This window comes from Microchirus variegatus (genome assembly GCF_963457635.1).
Source record: "Microchirus variegatus genome assembly, chromosome: 10".
NCBI classification, from domain to species: Eukaryota; Metazoa; Chordata; class Actinopteri; order Pleuronectiformes; family Soleidae; genus Microchirus; species Microchirus variegatus.
In genome coordinates this window covers 696,295-713,532 of record NC_139811.1, presented here as the reverse complement: position 1 = coordinate 713,532, position 17,238 = coordinate 696,295, and the positions used below count along the sequence as shown (strand labels likewise).

Here is a 17,238-nt window from a genome sequence, read left to right as displayed (position 1 = left end):
TTCACATTTAAGAAGCTGAAAAATGACAGAAACGTGAAAATATTCACATTTAAGAAGCTGAAAAATGACAGAAAAGTGAAAATATTCACATTTAAGAAGCTGAAAAATGACAGAAACGTGAAAATATTCACCTTTAAGAAGCTGAAAAATGACAGAAACGTGAAAATATTCACATTTAAGAAGCTGAAAAATGACAGAAACGTGAAAATATTCACATTTAAGAAGCTGAAAAATGACAGAAAAGTGAAAATATTCACATTTAAGAAGCTGAAAAATGACAGAAACGTGAAAATATTCACCTTTAAGAAGCTGAAAAATGACAGAAACGTGAAAATATTCACATTTAAGAAGCTGAAAAATGACAGAAAAGTGAAAATATTCACATTTCAGAAGCTGAAAAATGACAGAAACGTGAAAATATTCACATTTAAGAAGCTGAAAAATGACAGAAACGTGAAAATATTCACATTTAAGAAGCTGAAAAATGACAGAAACGTGAAAATATTCACATTTCAGAAGCTGAAAAATGACAGAAACGTGAAAATATTCACATTTAAGAAGCTGAAAAATGACAGAAACGTGAAAATATTCACATTTAAGAAGCTAAAAAATGACAGAAAAGTGAAAATATTCACATTTAAGAAGCTGAAAAATGACAGAAACGTGAAAATATTCACATTTAAGAAGCTGAAAAATGACAGAAACGTGAAAATATTCACCTTTAAGAAGGTGAAAAATGACAGAAACGTGAAAATATTCACATTTAAGAAGCTGAAAAATGACAGAAAAGTGAAAATATTCACATTTCAGAAGCTGAAAAATGACAGAAACGTGAAAATATTCACCTTTAAGAAGCTGAAAAATGACAGAAACGTGAAAATATTCACATTTAAGAAGCTGAAAAATGACAGAAACGTGAAAATATTCACCTTTAAGAAGCTGAAAAATGACAGAAACGTGAAAATATTCACATTTAAGAAGCTGAAAAATGACAGAAACGTGAAAATATTCACATTTAAGAAGCTGAAAAATGACAGAAACGTGAAAATATTCACATTTCAGAAGCTGAAAAATGACAGAAACGTGAAAATATTCACATTTAAGAAGCTGAAAAATGACAGAAACGTGAAAATATTCACATTTAAGAAGCTAAAAAATGACAGAAAAGTGAAAATATTCACATTTAAGAAGCTGAAAAATGACAGAAACGTGAAAATATTCACATTTAAGAAGCTGAAAAATGACAGAAACGTGAAAATATTCACCTTTAAGAAGCTGAAAAATGACAGAAACGTGAAAATATTCACATTTAAGAAGCTGAAAAATGACAGAAACGTGAAAATATTCACATTTAAGAAGCTGAAAAATGACAGAAACGTGAAAATATTCACATTTCAGAAGCTGAAAAATGACAGAAACGTGAAAATATTCACATTTCAGAAGCTGAAAAATGACAGAAACGTGAAAATATTCACATTTAAGAAGCTGAAAAATGACAGAAACGTGAAAATATTCACATTTAAGAAGCTAAAAAATGACAGAAAAGTGAAAATATTCACATTTAAGAAGCTGAAAAATGACAGAAACGTGAAAATATTCACATTTAAGAAGCTGAAAAATGACAGAAACGTGAAAATATTCACCTTTAAGAAGGTGAAAAATGACAGAAACGTGAAAATATTCACATTTAAGAAGCTGAAAAATGACAGAAACGTGAAAATATTCACCTTTAAGAAGCTGAAAAATGACAGAAACGTGAAAATATTCACATTTAAGAAGCTGAAAAATGACAGAAAAGTGAAAATATTCACATTTAAGAAGCTGAAAAATGACAGAAAAGTGAAAATATTCACATTTAAGAAGCTGAAAAATGACAGAAAAGTGAAAATATTCACCTTTAAGAAGCTGAAAAATGACAGAAACGTGAAAATATTCACATTTAAGAAGCTGAAAAATGACAGAAACGTGAAAATATTCACCTTTAAGAAGCTGAAAAATGACAGAAACGTGAATATATACACATTTAAGAAGCTGGAAAATGACAGAAAAGTGAAAATATTCACATTTAAGAAGCTGAAAAATGACAGAAAAGTGAAAATATTCACATTTAAGAAGCTGAAAAATGACAGAAAAGTGAAAATATTCACATTTAAGAAGCTGAAAAATGACAGAAAAGTGAAAATATTCACCTTTAAGAAGCTGAAAAATGACAGAAACGTGAAAATATTCACATTTAAGAAGCTGAAAAATGACAGAAACGTGAAAATATTCACCTTTAAGAAGCTGAAAAATGACAGAAACGTGAAAACATTCACATTTAAGAAGCTGAAAAATGACAGAAAAGTGAAAATATTCACATTTAAGAAGCTGAAAAATGACAGAAAAGTGAAAATATTCACCTTTAAGAAGCTGAAAAATGACAGAAAAGTGAAAATATTCACATTTAAGAAGCTGAAAAATGACAGAAACGTGAAAATATACACATTTAAGAAGCTGAAAAATGACAGAAACTAGTTTTTATTCTTTAACAAAGCTGATAAATCGATAATTTAAACATATTTATTTTTGGCGGTGGCGGTAATGTCGCTTTAACTTCACACGTCACCCGCCATTACACAAAAAGGAGGCGAAGAAGAACGCGACTACCCACAATCCTTTGCTTCTTCCGCTTCCAACCATTCGATCTCTAAGATGGCGGACCGGCGGAGACGAAGGAGGCGCGCGTCCCAGGACAGCGAGGACGACGACGAGTCCGGTTCGAGTTCGGACAGCGTGAAGTCGGGATCCTCGGCGACAAAGAGCCGGGCGAAAGACCCGGTACCGGCAGAAGCGACCGTTGAGCGGCCCGAGGCGAAGAGCGACGTGGAGTCCGAGTGTGTGAGTAGCCGCTAACTCCGGGAGCTAACGTTAGTTTCGCCGAGCCCATGGCTTCGTGCCCGGACCGGGAGTCCGGACCTGGACCGGGAGCCTGGAGCCCGGACCTGGGCAAACGTTTCATAACTACCACAGCAATAACATCAAAATAGATAGATGGTTTATTTTAAACAAACGTGTCTGTTGTTTGAAAAGCAGCAGGAGTATACACGGATATGTTCCTGTTACACACTAACTCCCTTTATAAACTACTTTATCCATCACCCAACATTTAAACAGTATTTTATACAACGTTCTTAATATTCTCAGAACAACTCGAGAATAATCTGACTTTAAACTCGACCATTTCCATCACCGTCCTGGATTAAACTGCTGTTCTCCGTCCTTATATTAACTTTAATTCATCTGTTAGTCTGTCAGTCATAATTTAACCCCGAGATTGAAACACACATACTTTTTAAAGTTGTCCTTTTTAAATTTAAATGATATCCCAGTAAATGATTTCTTGCTTTGAACATTCTTTGCACAACATGTTCTGCATATTAATACAAAAACCACACTGAATACTAACTTGAGAATACAAACTGAGTAAAGAACATTAGAGCACATCAATCTGCTCTAAGCCTATAGTTAAACAGACAAAGATAATAATGAAGTTTTCATATAAATAACAGGTTAATATTGAAGAGACTTTAATTACACAACAGACTGTGAACTCCTGAAAATGAGTGCACTCACATTAACTAGAGAAGTGCATTTAAATCCCAAATAAGTCGTACTCAAATGAAGTTTAACAACGAAGATGCTGATCTGTCACTGAAAAACACCGCTCATCCTCATTTTATACTTAAACTTCTGTGGTCATCGTCATCATCAGCGTATCAGGGGTCAAAGGTCTCCAGTTTAGTCCAGAGCTGGTCCATAATAGGCCTTCAAAGTGGACCTCGACGACCAATGGGACAAAACATCACAGTCGCTCAGTGTCTGCTGCGATATCTAACCATTTATGAACGTGTGACGCTGTTGACACATTTGTGCTGAGTCATTTCAAAGGCATCGTTAGCTCTGCAGTTTGATTAAAGTGTAAATGTCTGAAATGATCACTCTGGGTGGATTTAAAGACACGTTATGGGACACAGTTCTCCTCCATGATGAATTTGATCGGTTTTAATTGACGTGATTTCCTGTGATATGTTAAGTTTACACCTGATCTGTGATTTGATATATATATATATATATATATATATATATATATATATATATATATATATATATATATATATATATATATATGTGTGTATTGCTGTTTGTGATGAGATCCACCAGCTCCTCATTCTCTGCACTGTACAACACATTTTCCAGATTACTGAAGAATATAAATCATCACTAGTCGTCACAAAGCCTGGTTGATTTTCATGTTTTTGTGGCTACGCTGATTTCATTTATTTTGTCTGTGTTTTTGCAGGAGAGTGAAGATGGAGTGGGAGAAGGTAAGACATTTGACCTCACGGCAACATATAAGATGTTTTTATATATATATATATATATATATATATATATATATATATATATATATATATATATATATATATACATATATGCACCTGAAATGCACTCTAGCCTTTAGTTAACCTTCTTTAAATCAATGTTTCACCTCTTCTTGACTAACATGCTGTTCTCTAACCAGACGATTAAACGGTAAAATCACAACAACGGTCTGATGTAAAAGTTCTGCTTCAGTGACAATTTATATTCAAACGTCTTCATCGTGATGTTGACGTGTTGACATCATGAGACCAAGACAACACTTTAAAACTGATCCAGTTACTGAGACATCGAGATGTTTTGTTGTGGTATTGTCACCACTGTTCGCTCTTGTTTGACTCAAAGAAATGACCATTGCATCCTTCTACTTAAATGACCTGCTTTCATGGTAGAATATCACTGTAGCATGAACTTTTCATAGGGATATAGTATAATGTATAAAGACGTATCAGTGACTGCAGCTGAAGATGTGTCACTCGTCTGTGGCTCTGCTGTGAATCCTCACAAACCACAGTTTCCTGTCTGTGTCCTTTCTCCAGCTGTCTTGTCGGATTATGAGAGCGCTGACCCCGAGGAAAACGGCTCCCATTCAGAGGTAAAATACTTCAAATCGGACTTGTGTCGTGTACCTGCTGTTTGTTGTCGTTTGAGCCCACACTAAAATGTGACGTCATCAGACCGCCGCCCTCTGATTGGTCAGAGAGCGTCGTCACTGAAGAGTCATGAGCGCGACGTCAAAGACGACAATTTCCCAAGTGTTAAACTCACCATTATGTGAAGTCCATTGATTTGGAGAATGACAGAATCACGATGACCCTGAAGCTGTTCAATCAGGGTAGAAATCCTGTCTTTAACGGACAGACTTTGCTTTAATTATAAGAGATTTAAAATGCTGAATGTTCTGTGTTGCTGCAGGGAGTGGAGGAGGAAGAGGAGGCAGAACAGTTCAGTGATGAAGAGGCTCCAGCAGCAGCAGTCAGTGAGACCAAGCCCTCTGCTCCTGATGAGCCCACTGGGGAGGAGGAGGAGGAGCAAGGGGAGCAGCAGCAGGTGGTGGAGGAGGAGGTGGAGGAGGTGGAGGTGGAGGTGGAGAAAGAGGGAGGAGGACACGTTGAAGATGAGGGCAAAGCCGAGGAGAAGGAGGATCTGGCCGGAGAGAGACAGAGCGGCGACGGTCAGGTGAGAATCACTGAGCTGGAGTCGCCTGTTTACAATGTTATCAATCACATGTTCATATACAAGTGCTCTGGTTGTTCAGCTTCTTCAATGTGAATATTAAATATTATTATAACAAAGGATTTCTTCAAAGTGAACATTTTTGGTTTGTGGACAAAAACAAGTCTTTTGAGAACATCTGCCGACACGCTCACATCCCCGGATATGACCAACGTCTGAAAGTGTGTGCTGTCGCCCCCTGCAGCTGTTATTCTAGTGATGTTTATTTGTTTTGCACAATCAAGGAATTGATCTGTCGTTTCTTTTTCAGTGTTTGTCAAACCTGGGAATGATGAATGTCTTGTTTTTGTCCACAAACCAAAATGAGTCGAACCCGTCTCGTGGCTGAGAAAACAGACTCTCTCAACGCTCTTTCTAACTCCCAGTTATTTTTCCAGTCAGCCACATGATATGAGCCGTTAGTGTTACCAAACTTATTTTTATTAGGGTGTCAAATGATCACGTTAATTGTGATTAATTAATTACAGGCGTCATTAACGTGTTATGTTTTTTAATCGCGTTAATCTCTTCTTCACTGATGTCCTCAGTATCAGGGTCAGCGTCAGACGCAGCGACAAAAGCGTCATCAAACCATGTCTAACTTTAACAAACACAGACATGCTGCATACCCACAGAAAGGTCAGAAACTCAGCTAAAAGCTCATATAAAGATTATAAGATTATGTAAACGGCGGAGAATTCACAGATTCTAACGGTACCATTTTTATCACTCTACGAACAATATCCAGCCCCAAAATAAGAGCAAAACAACAACTGAAAAACAAGCAGAAATGTTGTCTTACCTTTGCTGTTTATCAAAACAAGTTATTTCCACCGGAACAAAACTGCTTCTCATGAAGAACTACACTTCCCAGCATGCTTTGGGGACTAATCCCAGTCTGATTGATCAATACTTTGTATTTTTCAACAGTATTATTTTGTTGCAGAAAAGAGAGAAATCTCTGGTTATTTATTTATGTTCAAATCTGTTCAGTGTTCCAAAATATTGTTATTAAATGTTACATTATGTTGTATGTTTTATTTATATATATATATATATATATATATATATATATATATATATATATATATATATATATATATATATATATATATATATATATATATATATATATATATATATATATATATATATATATATATATATATATATTCCCACTCACTCTTCTCATGTGACTGATGCGTGTGCAGGAGTCCACAGACGATCCTGAGACGAAGGCGGTAGGAAAACCCGGTCAGAAGCTGGACGATGACGAGGACCGGAAAAACCCGGCCTACATTCCCAGGAAGGGGCTTTTCTTCGAGCATGACGTCAGAGGACACGCCCAGGAGGAGGAGAGGTACGGGAGGAACGCCGCGCTTTTAATCTGCTGTGACGTGAACTTGTCACGGATGCATGTGAAACTTTGTCCGTTTGCCTCCGTCAGACCTAAAGGTCGCAACAGGAAGCTGTGGAAAGACGAGGGTCGCTGGGAGCACGACAAGTTCAGGGAGGAGGAGCAAGCGCCCAAGAGCCGCGAAGAGCTCATCGCCATCTACGGTTATGACATCAGGAACGGCGGAGGAGCGGGAAACCGGCAGTACAGGCAGCGCAGACCCAGGTGAGATCCGACCTCACGCTTCCTTTAACGCTTTTCTGAAAGATTGTGAAGCAGTTCTGTCATTAAGGTTTGATTATTAAATAAAAGATCCGTCATTGAGTAATGATTTATGAGTTTATTAAGAGCTTCATGTTTTCTCAGTATTTGTTGAAGATTCCTCGTCGTGTGCAAAAGGTCACTTGTTTACCGTCCACCTCTGGGGGGCGCTAATGTGACAAGTATTTTAGTTTGTTTTCACACAGCGTTGCGATGTCGTCCAGCTCGCGTCATAGAAGACGACGTTTCTCCACGCGTCGGCTTTTAATCCACAATATGCATAAGTCACAGCCCTCATCATCATCATCATCATCATCAGCTCAGCCATCTTTAGAAGAGCTGACGCCACATAAAAGTCATGTGACCTTTAACCAGTTTATTAGTGACTGAATGAAACGTTCAGGTGATTGAACCGAACGCGCCGTTAAAAGTTTTTCCTTCATTTATTTTTCTCGTTGTGGACTTTTCATAATCGTCAGAGAGAGAATCACGATTTATCGTAAAGTAGATGATTTCTCACGCTAACGACTGATCTGTCTTGTCTCCTTGTGTCCTTGTCTCCCTGCAGACAGAGTTTGTCTCCCAGCAGAGACAAACGATGGAGAGAGGGAGGCGGAGAGCGGCCGGTCCGATCCTGGCAGGGCAGTGGAGGAGGAGGAGGAGGAGGAGGAGGAGGAGGAGGGACTATGAACCGAGGAGCAGCTCCTTCACCTTCATCCATCCAACCCTCCTCTACGTCATCCTCCTCTTTCTCCTCCGCCCCACACAACAACAACAACAGAGCGCCTTCCTCCCGCAGCAGACTACCACCCCACCAGAATCACTCGCATCCTCAGTCCCACCTCAGGAACGATGAATCAAACGCTCCCCAGATGCAGCCCAGAGAGCGACAGGGCCCTAAAGCTCCGTCAGAGCCTGCAGGAGACAGGGGTGTGGTTAGCAAAGGTGGGCGTGGCACCGGTGGGCGTGGCGGCTCCGCTGTGGTTTTTGAGAACAGTTCAATCACCAGGGGGATTGTTGAGGATCAGGATCTGAGCGCCGTGATGACGGGGGCGTCGCAGTCGGGCAGTTACCACTCTGCGTCACCGAGACGTCAGCAGCAGGAACGAGGGAGCGCCGACCGATCCGTGTCTGGATTGGCTGCCTCCTCCACGTCTGACCCCGCCCTTCAGTCGTCATCATCAGCTGCAGCCGCTCGGGAAGCTTCTCCTCCCACTGAGCGCCCAGTGGAGCGCAAATCTTACTCGCTGGCTCGCAGGACTCGCTCGCGGCCCGCAGACCTGGGCAGCAAACAGCCGTCCGTGGAGGAGTCGGCGGGCGGAGGCAGCACCTCCTCTCCTGGCAGTGCAGGAGGGAGAACCTGGACTGGAGCAGACGGACCGGGCCAGGCCGGAGGAGGTGGAGGGGCGCTGACAGAGCTGGACCAAGACGTGGCCCGACTCAGTCTGGCTGGACAGAGCTGGAGTCAGAGCTCCACGTCGTACATGCGGTCCGAGATGAGGGGTGAGTGGACGCTGATTGTAACTGTATATTATATTTATAATAACTGCGGATTGAAGTTAATCTACAACATTTAGCAAAGGAAATGTTATATCTGTGATATTTAACAGAGGAGTCTGGTGTATTTAAAGACAGCGCTGCTGAAAGCCGGCAATCGTGAGCCCAATCACGACCACGTTCAGTAGTATTTCATAGTGCTGTCAAGCGTTAACGTGCCAACGGCGTTTAACGGCGTCAACGTTAAATCGCGACACGTTTCCATGACGACTGACCGGATAAAGACGCACGACGTCATGTTTACGTGACTCGGGATTGTTAAAATGAGTCTCTAAAGTAACGCTAAAGTTTAAAAACAGAGGCACACATACACAGGTACGCTGGTTATTTGTGGCGCTGCTCTTTTCCTTCCAGTTCAGTGCCACTGTAGGCTAACGCCAACGGTGCTAAAAGGAGCTAATGCAGCTAACGGAGCTAACTGGTAAACGGTGCCTGGACTCCGGTGTCGCGGCACGTAAACATGACGACATGCGCGTCTTTTTCTGGTCAGTCGTCATGGAAACGTGTCATGCGCGTTGACCTTTTGCACAGCACTAGTATTTCAGTTCAGTGACTGCGTCTCTGAACTCTTCTGAGCGTCTCATTACTGTAATTCTAGACCATGGTGATATCTGGAGATCAGGGTGTAATCCCGACTTTTGCCCTATGTCGGCTGAGATTGTCACAGCACCCGCCTCATGTGGAGGATTAAGTGGTAGAAGATGGAAGCTTTGCGTCTATATACTTGTCATGACGTTACCCTGAGGGACCGTCCAATCACAGGCGAGAGTCACCTGTGCGTCACACGTCTGCTACGTCATCTTCTCGGTAGCGGTTGAATGACAGCCATGTGTGGAAAATGAAAGTTATCAAATCTAAATAAATCAGGACTCCTGATGCTCATGAGAGGGTGAAACGACTGCTTTACAAGTCACGAGTTTGAGTTTTTGTTGCGTATAAAACCACGTGGTCACAGTTTCATGCAGCCGCGCAGTGATGACTCCGCCCATGTTGAGGAGGAGCACATCACCTCATTTTCTCCGTTTGTGATTCTGATGTTGTAAATCCAGATATTGTGAGTGATTTGAATGATTTTTCTGATGTTCGTTGCGTGGTCGGTGCTGGTCCTGTCCTGTCCCAACAGAACCTCACACTCTGTCTGTCCGTCCACAGGCCTCCCCAGCCCCATGCACATCCCCGGTGGCCCCCCTCAGTTCTCCAGCATGGAGGAGATCGGCGTCGGCTCCAGTCGAGCCAAACGCTACTCGTCGCAGCGCCAGAGAGCTGTACCTGAGCCGACTCCGCCCATGCACCTGGGCGTGATGGAGGGACACTACTACGAACCCAGTAAGTCGTCCATCCTCATCATTCTTCAGTGGTAAGAACTTTGGGGAAACACTCGTACGACACTTTAACTCGCGTGGAGACGTCTGCAGAGAAGAAACCGCCGTCTTGTGCGGTTTCATAACGACCACGGACGAGAGCCGCTCTGTAACGGAGCTCCTGAAGTTAACGCGCTGTCCGTCTTCTCTGCAACCACGGAAAGAATTGATCGTTATTTGTGTTTGAAACACGGCGACGTGCGGCAGGCGCTGCCATCACTGCGTCACAACATGTGGTGTGAACACAACAATGGTGCACTGTGTTGTCCTCACCAGCAGAGGGCAGTACAACTGGAGGATGATTCCATGAGTGTTGCGGTGTTTCAATTACAGAACAAAACAAAACAATTTGGATTCTTCATCAATTAGCAACGACATGTCGGCCATTTTGAAAATAGAGTCATCAGTTTGAGTGTTTTTGTAAATTATTAAAATCAGTTTTTCTGGTTTCTTTGCTCCTCGAAACAAATAAACCGTGTGTGTGTGTGTGTCCACTGCTGACCAGGGATATTTTCTTCCTTCTGTCTCAGTGTCGTACCAGGGACCAATCTATACCCACGGGGATGGCCCCGCCCCCATCCCACCGCAAGGCATGCTGGTCCAGCCTGAGATGCACATCGCTCACCCCAGTCAGTGCAGAAGCTCTTATTTTGATCTAAATGTGTCAAAGTATGTAGTAACTCTGAGTCACTCACATGTTCCCTCTCTCCAGGTCTCCACCCACACCAATCAGGCGGTCCCATCGCTAACCCCGCCCTCTACGGCGGCCCGCCTGTGTCTCTGTCGCCGGGGCAACCACAGCAACTGCTGCCACCACCTTTCTACCCCCCTCCAGGGGTCATGACCTTCCCTTACCCCACCATGTACCCTAACCCACAGGTAACTTTGGCATTAAAGCACAGTTTGGACCATGTTTTTGAAATGTAGTTGTATGACAGATACGTAACGTGTGTGTGTGTGTGTGTGTGTGTGTGTGTGTGTGTGTGTGTGTGTGTGTGTGTGTGTGTGTGTGTGTGTGTGTGTGTGTGTGTGTGTGTGTGTGTGTGTGTGTGTGTGTGTGTGTGTGTGTGTGTGTGTGTGTGTGTGTGTGTGTGTGTGTGTGTGTGTGTGTGTGTGTGTGTGTGTGTGTGTGTGTGTGTGTGTGTGTGTGTGTGTGTGTGTGTGTGTGTGTGTGTGTGTGTGTGTGTGTGTGTGTGTGTGTGTGTGTGTGTGTGTGTGTGTGTGTGTGTGTGTGTGTGTGTGTGTGTGTGTGTGTGTGTGTGTGTGTGTGTGTGTGTGTGTGTGTGTGTGTGTGTGTGTGTGTGTGTGTGTGTGTGTGTGTGTGTGTGTGTGTGTGTGTGTGTGTGTGTGTGTGTGTGTGTGTGTGTGTGTGTGTGTGTGTGTCAGGGTCAGTCCCAGGTGACCTACGGCGGTGTGACCTACTACGACACCATGCAGCAGCAGGCCCAGCCCAAACCCTCGCCCCCCCGCCGCACATCCCAGCCGGTCACCGTGAAGCCCCCCCCTCCAGAGGTGCACTTTGTGTCAGAGTGACCCTGCCCCCTCACCCCTCGACCGCCCCGCCCCCCTCGGCCTCACTCTGCTCCGAGAACGACAGGTGAGCGAGCGCTGTGCACAGACGCGCTGATGTCATGTGTCACTCGAACGATGATGTCACGGCTGTTTTCTTTTTTTTTTCAGGAGCAGGGTGGGAGGAGTCAGTGAGGAGCCGCGATTCCCCATCGCCAACCAACAGCGAGGGCGGGACGGTGTAGGGGGCGTGAAGACGGACAGACGGAGGCGGAGACTAACTCTGCACAAGACCCACAGCATCACTATTGCCCCGCCCCCTTTTTTGTTTTTGACCCTGTAGCAGTCGCTCTGTCGGCGACGAGTCGCCAACGCACAGGTTTGTTCCTGCCGACGTGTCTTTGAGCAACAACACTGAAAACTGTAAGAAAGTCACGAGTTCCAAACCCTCGGAGTCACTTTTGACTTGAGTGACGACTTTGTTGTTTTTGTGTCGGCGTTTACTTCACTGTCTGTTTGTAACGTAGGAAACTGCGGCGTCGCTGTAGTCACGACATGAGGCTCGTTTTTTCTCCAGTTAACGAGACTAAATAGTCTGTTAATAATCGTGTGATAATGTCTCATTATCTTCAGATCATCTCACGATAATTCTCGTTTCCTCCAGTTAATGACACAAAATACTGTTATCTTGTGATAATCTCGATATCTTGAGATTATCTCGAGACGTTTCTCATTATCTGGAGATACTGAGACAAAATCATCTGTTATGTTGTGATGATGTCTCATTATCTCGCGATAATTCTCGTTTTCTCGAGTTGATGTGAAACAGTGGTTTGGCTGATCATCGAGGGCAAAGCAGACGACGGATTATTAATCTGGTTTCAGATGAATCGATAACTTTGGAAACACCTGTTGCAGGAGCGACACCTTCATCCTCGTCTCTGCTGACGTGATGAACCGCGAGCGTTTCCGCAGAAACTCGGGACTGTCGTCGTTTTTCGATCGCAGCGTATTTTTTTTTTTTTTTTTTTTTTTTGGCTCCTCCCCCTGATGAGCAGAGACGGTTTGACCGTAAACATGACGTCGCACAGACGTGTCCAGCAGGGGGCGCTGCTGCTGCCTGTAAATGTGTAAATAGAAGCTTGAGCAGATTAAAACAGAAACATATTGTTATGATGCGATGAATCCGCGTCTGCAGGGACTTTGAACGTAAACGATGACGAAGAGCGTTTTTCTTTCTTTGTGTCACTTTGATTTCTTTTTTTTAAAGTGTATATTTTTTTTATGATCATTGTTCGTAGTGAACACAGGAGCGATAACTATGATTAGTTTGGCTTGTTAACGCGTCGCTGTTACTGTAACCGCTCCGACCACAACGTTTAAAAAAAAAAAAAAAAGAAAAGCTCCTTGTTTTTGTCGTAGTCGTCGAGTTATCGATTTGATCGTTGGAGACACTGTAAGGCTTTTATTTTGAAAGGTTCATTACCATCAGTATTCTGAGCAGGTGCTTTGATGTTGGGAGTGAGTGACTGCCGTTTGTTATTTGACCTTTGACCTGAGCTGACTACACTTTGTTCACGGTTTAAAGTCACAGTTTGTGTTTTTTTCTTTTTAAAGTGAGTTTGCGAGAGGTTCTGGCCGGCGATAACCAAACATGGCCGCCGGCAGAGGCGTCACTTTTTAAGTCCACGATGTCTATGTCACATGACCCCGTCTTTGTCTCACTGTGAGACAGACGTCTGTAAACCACCCACTCTCCCACACCAAAGTCCACAGGAGCTGCTGGTCCTCTGCTGCCTCGTGTGGTCACTCTGTGTCACTGATTTAAGTCTAAAGTAAATATTTTAAAAGCTGAATTCACTAAAATCAGTCATTGTAAGTTAGTGATGGAGGCAGCAGTGGATCAACAACTCCTGTGAACTCCTGTGTGCTGTGATGTTAAAATCACTGGTTTACTCTATGGACTTTGGTTTGGGAGAGTGAGTGAGTGAACGTGGTCGCCTCAAACAAACGGTTTAAAAAAGCAAAACCTGAACTATCCCTTTAATGTCACAAGAATAATGATGATCAGTTTGTGTGTGTGTATGTGGAGAACATTGTCGTCCACACAGATCAATAAAGAACACGACGGTTATGAAACTTTTCAGCGTTTTCTCTCCGTTTGTTTGTTAGCACGAGAGCTAGCATCCTGGCAAGCTAGCACGCTAATGTTTTCCGTTTTATCTGAAGACTTCATGTGTTGTGTACTGGCTACGGTAAACACAATAACATGACGTAAGAACATGCTCATATTTAACGTCCTGATGTTGAATTTGATTCTGGTTTTGTCCTGTATTTAAACCTCCGACCACTAGTCTGCAGCAGAGTTTCAGTCGTTTCACCTCGTCAGACCCCAAACTCTACATAGCTCGTGCAAATATTTATTCTTTTTGATGATTTAAAGTCATAAATATCTTATAATGGTCAGTTTAAGCTCCGCCCACAGAATGATCCTGTTGTCATGGTCACATGGTTTGTCGTAACCACGGCAACCAGCTCATTCAGCCGGTGATTGACAGCTGATGTAACGTCTGTTCAACCAATCACACGTCAGATTCCTCCCTTTTTCCTTCCTTAATATTCAGGTTAATGAATGTACAACAGAAATAAACGACGTACTTTAATAAAGTTTATAAAAGTTGATTTGAGTTTTAAAAAAGAAAACATTTAATTAAATTGGGAGTTGAAGTGTGTGTGTGTGTGTTTGAGTGTGTCAAGTTACTGTGTGTGTGTGTGTGTGGTTATTTGATCAGGTTGACAACAAACACTGTAACCTGACACACACACACACACACAGATCAAAAACACTTGATTGATTAATAATCTTTTACTAAATGAAAAGTCGACTGTTTTGATGAATTTAAATCCTTTTTCAGCTTCTTAAATGTGAATATTTTCTTCCTTCTTTTTCCAGAAAAATCCTTAAAAACTGAACCATTTTGTTTTGAGGACGTCTTCGTGTCAACGTTTGACAGGCATTTCTTAAAGCTGCAGTACGTAACTTGTGTTTGTTGTTATTCGGCCTCGTTTCAGGGAGCGTTTGTGTGTATGCAGCAGCAGAGCAGGGCCGTCAAAGTCCTTTCTGAGAGTTTTCTTTTGTTTCTTTGTCGAATTCTGATAAAAAATAGAAACACATTTAGTATTTTAGACATCATCATACACACAGAGGGGGAGGAGTCATGTTTCATTATGACAATACATGTTCCTGGGATTAATCCTGGATTTAAAAATCCTTTTAAACTCTGGTTTAATCCTGACGTCTTGTCACTAATTTACAGTGTAACTCAATAACACAGATTAATCTCTTAATCTGGCTCTGTGTTGAGATTATTAATATTGTTCAAATATTTATTTATAATATATTAGTATTCATTTATTTATATTTTATAGCGGGTTTTTTTTCACTGACATCAGTTTTACAGCAGTGTGAACGTGAATGCGCGCGGCCCGACGTGGCTGCCTGTCGGGAGCGCGCAACTGCAGCAGATCAGAGCGTGCACGAGGGAGCGCGAGCTTGCGTGTGTGTGTGGGTGAGGATGAGGAGGGTGAGGAGGGTGAGGCAGACTCTGCAGTATCTGACCTAAAAAAAAAAACAGCTCCTCCTGCTGCAGCTGAAAAATCCCACAGTCCTCAAACGCACCGCGCGGGGCGGGTTCCTCCTCCTCCTCCTCCTCCTCCTCCTCCTCCTCAGGTGTGTGCGGAGGCTGAAGCTCCCGCTAACGTCGAGCCGCAGCCGCCGCCATCGCCATCGTTCACCGCGGACAAACCAGCAGCTCGGGCCCCGCCGTGTCCCGCAGAAAGCCCCGGGGAGCTGCACGGACGCAGGCCGGAGCAGCAGCCGCCTCCCTCGGCTTCGTGTTCTTCGGGTTTTCGCCGACGCTCCGTCCCGGAGCTCCGTGTGTTTACGCGGCGGCCGCAGAGTGAGCTGAGAGCGGCGGAGGAGGACGCGGTGAACCCGCGGAGAAAAGAGGAGAAGGAGTCGGACTCGGATATTCTCCTCCTCCACCTCCTCTTCTTCCTCCTCCTCCTCCTCCTCCTCCTCTTCTTCCTCCTCCAATGGGTTAAAATCGGCTCGTTGTTCCGGAGAAACCTCGCGGAGCCTCGGAGCGTCACACCTGCTCACCCCCACCTGCAGGGGCCGTATGATGTAGGCAGCACCTGCCTCCTCCTCCTCCTCCTCCTTCACCTCCTCCTCCTCACTGTCCCACTGCATCTTCATCCTTCACACCTCCTCCTCCTCCTCCTCCTCCTCCGCAGCATCAGTCTTACTCCTCCTCCCCCCCCCCTGCGGCCCACCATGCCGGCGGGGATGAAGCCTCTGGAGAAGTTCCTGAAGAAGCAGACCACAGCTCTGACCCGGGCAGGGGGCTTCGTGGGCGGCGTGACGGACAAGGCCAGCGGGGGGACCGGAGCGTCCCGCCGGAGAGCCAGTCTGTCCCGGGTCGTTCCGTTCTTCAGAGAGACGTCACCCGAGAGTGGGCTGACCCGGGAGGTGTTTAGGTGTGTGTGAGAAAATACATTTAATCCCGAATGTTAAAATTCATGTTCCCATGTTTAATCTGGGGTTTAATCTCGAATGTAAAAATGTCATGTTCCCATATTTAATCCCAGGTTTAATCCTGAATATTAAAATTCATGTTCCCATATTTAATCCCAGGTTTAATCCTGAATATTAAAATTCATGTTCCCATATTTAATCCCAGGTTTAATCCTGAATATTAAAATTCATGTTCCCATATTTAATCCCAGGTTTAATCCTGCCATTAGACTCAACAGTAGTTGGTGAAGTTTTTATTTTAACGTGATTTCACAAACACACCTTCTTACTCCCGCAGCCCCGACAGCGAGGACGCCCCCTCCTGGCCGTCTGCTCTCGGCTCCGCTCCGGTGCCGGTGCCGGGCAGCGCTAACAGCTCTGGATCAGGAGGAGCAGACGTCCGCAGTCCGTCTCTGTCGAGCGACGAGCAGAACTCTGAGGCGAGTCTGATCACAGAGGGCGGCGGAGGAGGCGGAGCCACGCCCCTTCACCCTGACACGCCCGACAGCCTGACCCTCACCATGCTGCACAGCGTGGCGGGAAAACGCTCCGGACTCTGCACAGGTGAGAGCGGCGCGTACACGGGGAGAGCGTCGCGTTCAAGGGCGAGAGCGTCACGGTCACGGGCGAGAGCGTCGCGTTCACGGGCGAGAGCGTCGCGTTCATGGGCGAGAGCGTCGCGTTCACGAGCGAGAGCGCCTCGTTCACGGGCGAGAGCGTCGCGTTCACGAGCGAGAGCGCCTCGTTCACAGGCGAGAGCGTCGCGTTCACGGGCGAGAGCGTCGCGTTCAAGGGCGAGAGCGTCGCGTTCACGGGCGAGAGCGTCGCGTTCAAGGGCGAGAGCGTCGCGTTCACGGGCGAGAGCGTCGCGTTCAAGGGCGAGAGCGTCGCGTTCACGGGCGAGAGCGTCGCGTTCACGGGCGAGAGCGTCGCGTTCAAGGGCG

At 44.4% G+C, this 17,238-nt stretch overlaps 2 protein-coding genes across 2 annotated transcripts in view; both read left to right on the top strand.

The window, feature by feature from the left end:
* Positions 1–2,688: 2,688 nt before the first annotated feature.
* Positions 2,689–11,742, top strand: casc3 (casc3 exon junction complex subunit; the record flags this gene model as incomplete). Its single annotated transcript, XM_083896257.1, has 11 exons — positions 2,689–2,877; positions 4,340–4,364; positions 4,959–5,014; positions 5,335–5,598; positions 6,846–6,994; positions 7,082–7,255; positions 7,860–8,794; positions 10,001–10,174; positions 10,740–10,838; positions 10,922–11,088; positions 11,596–11,742. The coding sequence occupies exons 1-11, from the start codon at positions 2,692–2,694 to the stop codon at positions 11,740–11,742; spliced, it is 2,376 nt and encodes a 791-aa protein (XP_083752383.1). The 5' UTR covers positions 2,689–2,691.
* A 4,312-nt stretch (positions 11,743–16,054) lies between these two features.
* The window catches only part of rapgefl1 (Rap guanine nucleotide exchange factor (GEF)-like 1), a gene marked incomplete at both ends in the record, with an annotated part of 13,295 nt that continues 12,111 nt past the window's right edge, over positions 16,055–17,238 (top strand). Inside the window, 2 exons of the mRNA XM_083897038.1 lie at positions 16,055–16,257; positions 16,593–16,858. Of these exons, the coding sequence (XP_083753164.1) occupies positions 16,055–16,257; positions 16,593–16,858 (469 nt within the window). The remainder of the gene's footprint in view (positions 16,258–16,592; positions 16,859–17,238) is intronic.